This window comes from Sinocyclocheilus rhinocerous, unplaced genomic scaffold (genome assembly GCF_001515625.1).
Source record: "Sinocyclocheilus rhinocerous isolate Xijiao unplaced genomic scaffold, SAMN03320098_v1.1 scaffold1526, whole genome shotgun sequence".
Lineage (NCBI taxonomy): Eukaryota > Metazoa > Chordata > Actinopteri > Cypriniformes > Cyprinidae > Sinocyclocheilus > Sinocyclocheilus rhinocerous.
The window spans coordinates 47,230-49,516 of record NW_015645067.1 but is presented as its reverse complement, the minus strand read 5'-3'; the positions used below and the strand labels follow the sequence as shown (position 1 = coordinate 49,516).

The window sequence follows — 2,287 nt, the reverse complement described above, 5'->3', positions numbered from 1 at the left end:
TTGGTTTTCACGAGACTCACCGGCGCATGCGCAGCGCTGAACTCATGCGTCATCCGCCCGGAACTGCTTCCGTTTACAACAGTGAGGGCAAGCTAGATTAAAGTGATTATTGTTGATTATTGATTATAGTGTTTTGAATATGGATATTTTTCTTACAAAAGCGCATCGATTCGCTACAGGAGGCCTTTATTCACCCCCCGGAGCCGTGTGAGACGGGTTTTTTTATGGATAGGCGCTTTTTATTTAACTTATTTTGGACTGATGCATGCAACACCCACTGAGTGGCATTAAACAGCTTGAAAGATCAAAGACAATTTTTAATATAACTCCGACTGGATTCATCTGAAAGAAGAAAGTCATATACACCTAGGATGGCTCTGGGGTGAGTAAAACACAGCCTAATTTACATTTTTGGGTTAACTAACCCTTTAAGCCTTTAAATGAGCTGAATCATTGCTAAAACAAAATGCACTGCCACACATTAAATGAAAATAAATACCCTTATTAAAAAACGATTTAAAAACTCGTCTATGCCATCAGGCAATTTACCAAACCATATTGTCAAGACCACGTGATAAAAAAATCAATGAATCATTTTTGTAACCGAACTTTTTTGTTGAAAAAAGTCTCTCTACTCTTACTACTTTTACCAAATCTTTCTGTGGCATAAAGAGTAAGAGTAGTATGCTAGTTCTGTCATAGCTTTGTTGATTTACTATGATAAATGTCTTTACCATCAGACTCCCACAAATTTCCCATAATGTAGCCTAAACAAAAATACATGTGTAAATTTTACATACAGAAAATATTCCAGCTCAGACAGATTTTCGTGTTCACCGTTTAGTGCAAAGTCACTTTGAATCAGCTTGTCATAAATGATGACACACAAACTGCATCCATCTCAAAGTCTTGTTTATTTTACCATTTTATGAGGTATGTGTGTGTGTGCCCAAGTTCACTGTTCTATGACATTTGGGGTTTATTATGTGTCAAAAAATGAGCTGCTATACACAATACAAATGAACGTTACAAGAAACCAAGTGATTCTTCAGAACAGTTTTTAAAATTAAACTCCAATATCAGATAATACAGGAGACCGGGGTATGTTGTCAAATAATAGTTGTCACTATAAGAATTTGAGTCAAAAGTCCAATGAGACAAAAGCTTGTTTTCACTAGGAGGGGTTTTCTATGTTGGTTTCAAGCAAAACATTTTGTGATTTTTGTCCTCCAGCCTGAAAACACGTGGATTTACTTCATGAATCGGCCCCATTGCCCTCAGATAACTCGAGACTAGGGTTTGATTTTTGCTGTTATCTGTTGTCTGTTTTCCTTCAGTATTCAACAAGCAGTCACCCTTGCGTTTGCCCTCTCTACCCGTCCTGACCTGCCTGTGAACTCAGTCAAATTAAGATAAGACTGGCTTAAGAGCCAATAAACTAATTCAGTGATAATTAAAAATTTCGACAACAAAATTCATTTATGGCACCATATCCATTTAAGTTTACAAGTTCATCTCTTGGAGGGCGGCGATAACATCATGATGCCGCCTAATAGAACACTTGTTCTAAACAATTAGTTAAATACATATTTACGTTGTTTAATTAACCACAGACACATGTACACATATATAATCTACAATTTCATGTAGATTCATGGAAAAGCTGTTAACAATCGATATACTGTAATACAAGACATGATATGTCCTTTTATTCTTAGAATAGATCCTTGATCTTCATTAGATTGAAGCTGAAAATGTCTCTTTTGCAGTGGCCCATGAAAGCGATGAGGTCAGAAGTATGAACGGTGTTGAAGTGTGGCGAGTTCAGGAGAACCAATGGGAGGACAGCTTGACTCCGGCAGCCAGAGCTTCTGGTGAAAACTCGGGTACTGGAATTGAAAACAGCCAATCAGAAACAGGATATTTAAACACTTTTAAATTCATTTTTCGCGATGAAACAGAAATAGCGACAGAGCTTTTCTTCCATATTGTGATATACATTTGAGTGTAAAAGATTAGCGGAAAAGAAGAAATGGAGGGCGGGACTTGGTTCAATGCAGTGGTAGCTGATTGGGCGTTGAGATGTAGGCGTGACTTGCAAGGGCGGAGTTTAAGCACACTAAATGATTGGAGAATTTTTAAGTACAGTCAGCTTAGCTGTTTAAAGGGATGGTTCACTGTTTTTTTTTCTCGGCTTGATTGTGTTTATGGGGTGCAGTCTAACGTGTTAATGCTTCGTTTAAAAAAAAAAAAAAACATTATTTTTCACATAATTTACCTTTATTCC

The 2,287-nt window shown here is 37.1% G+C and overlaps 1 protein-coding gene across 1 annotated transcript in view; it reads right to left on the bottom strand.

Moving 5' to 3' along the window:
- Positions 1–1,774: 1,774 nt before the first annotated feature.
- The window catches only part of LOC107705334 (intestine-specific homeobox), a 2,894-nt gene continuing 2,381 nt past the window's right edge, over positions 1,775–2,287 (bottom strand). Inside the window, exon 4 of the mRNA XM_016508586.1 lies at positions 1,775–1,889. Within this exon, the coding sequence (XP_016364072.1) occupies positions 1,791–1,889 (99 nt within the window). The 3' untranslated portion in view covers positions 1,775–1,790. The remainder of the gene's footprint in view (positions 1,890–2,287) is intronic.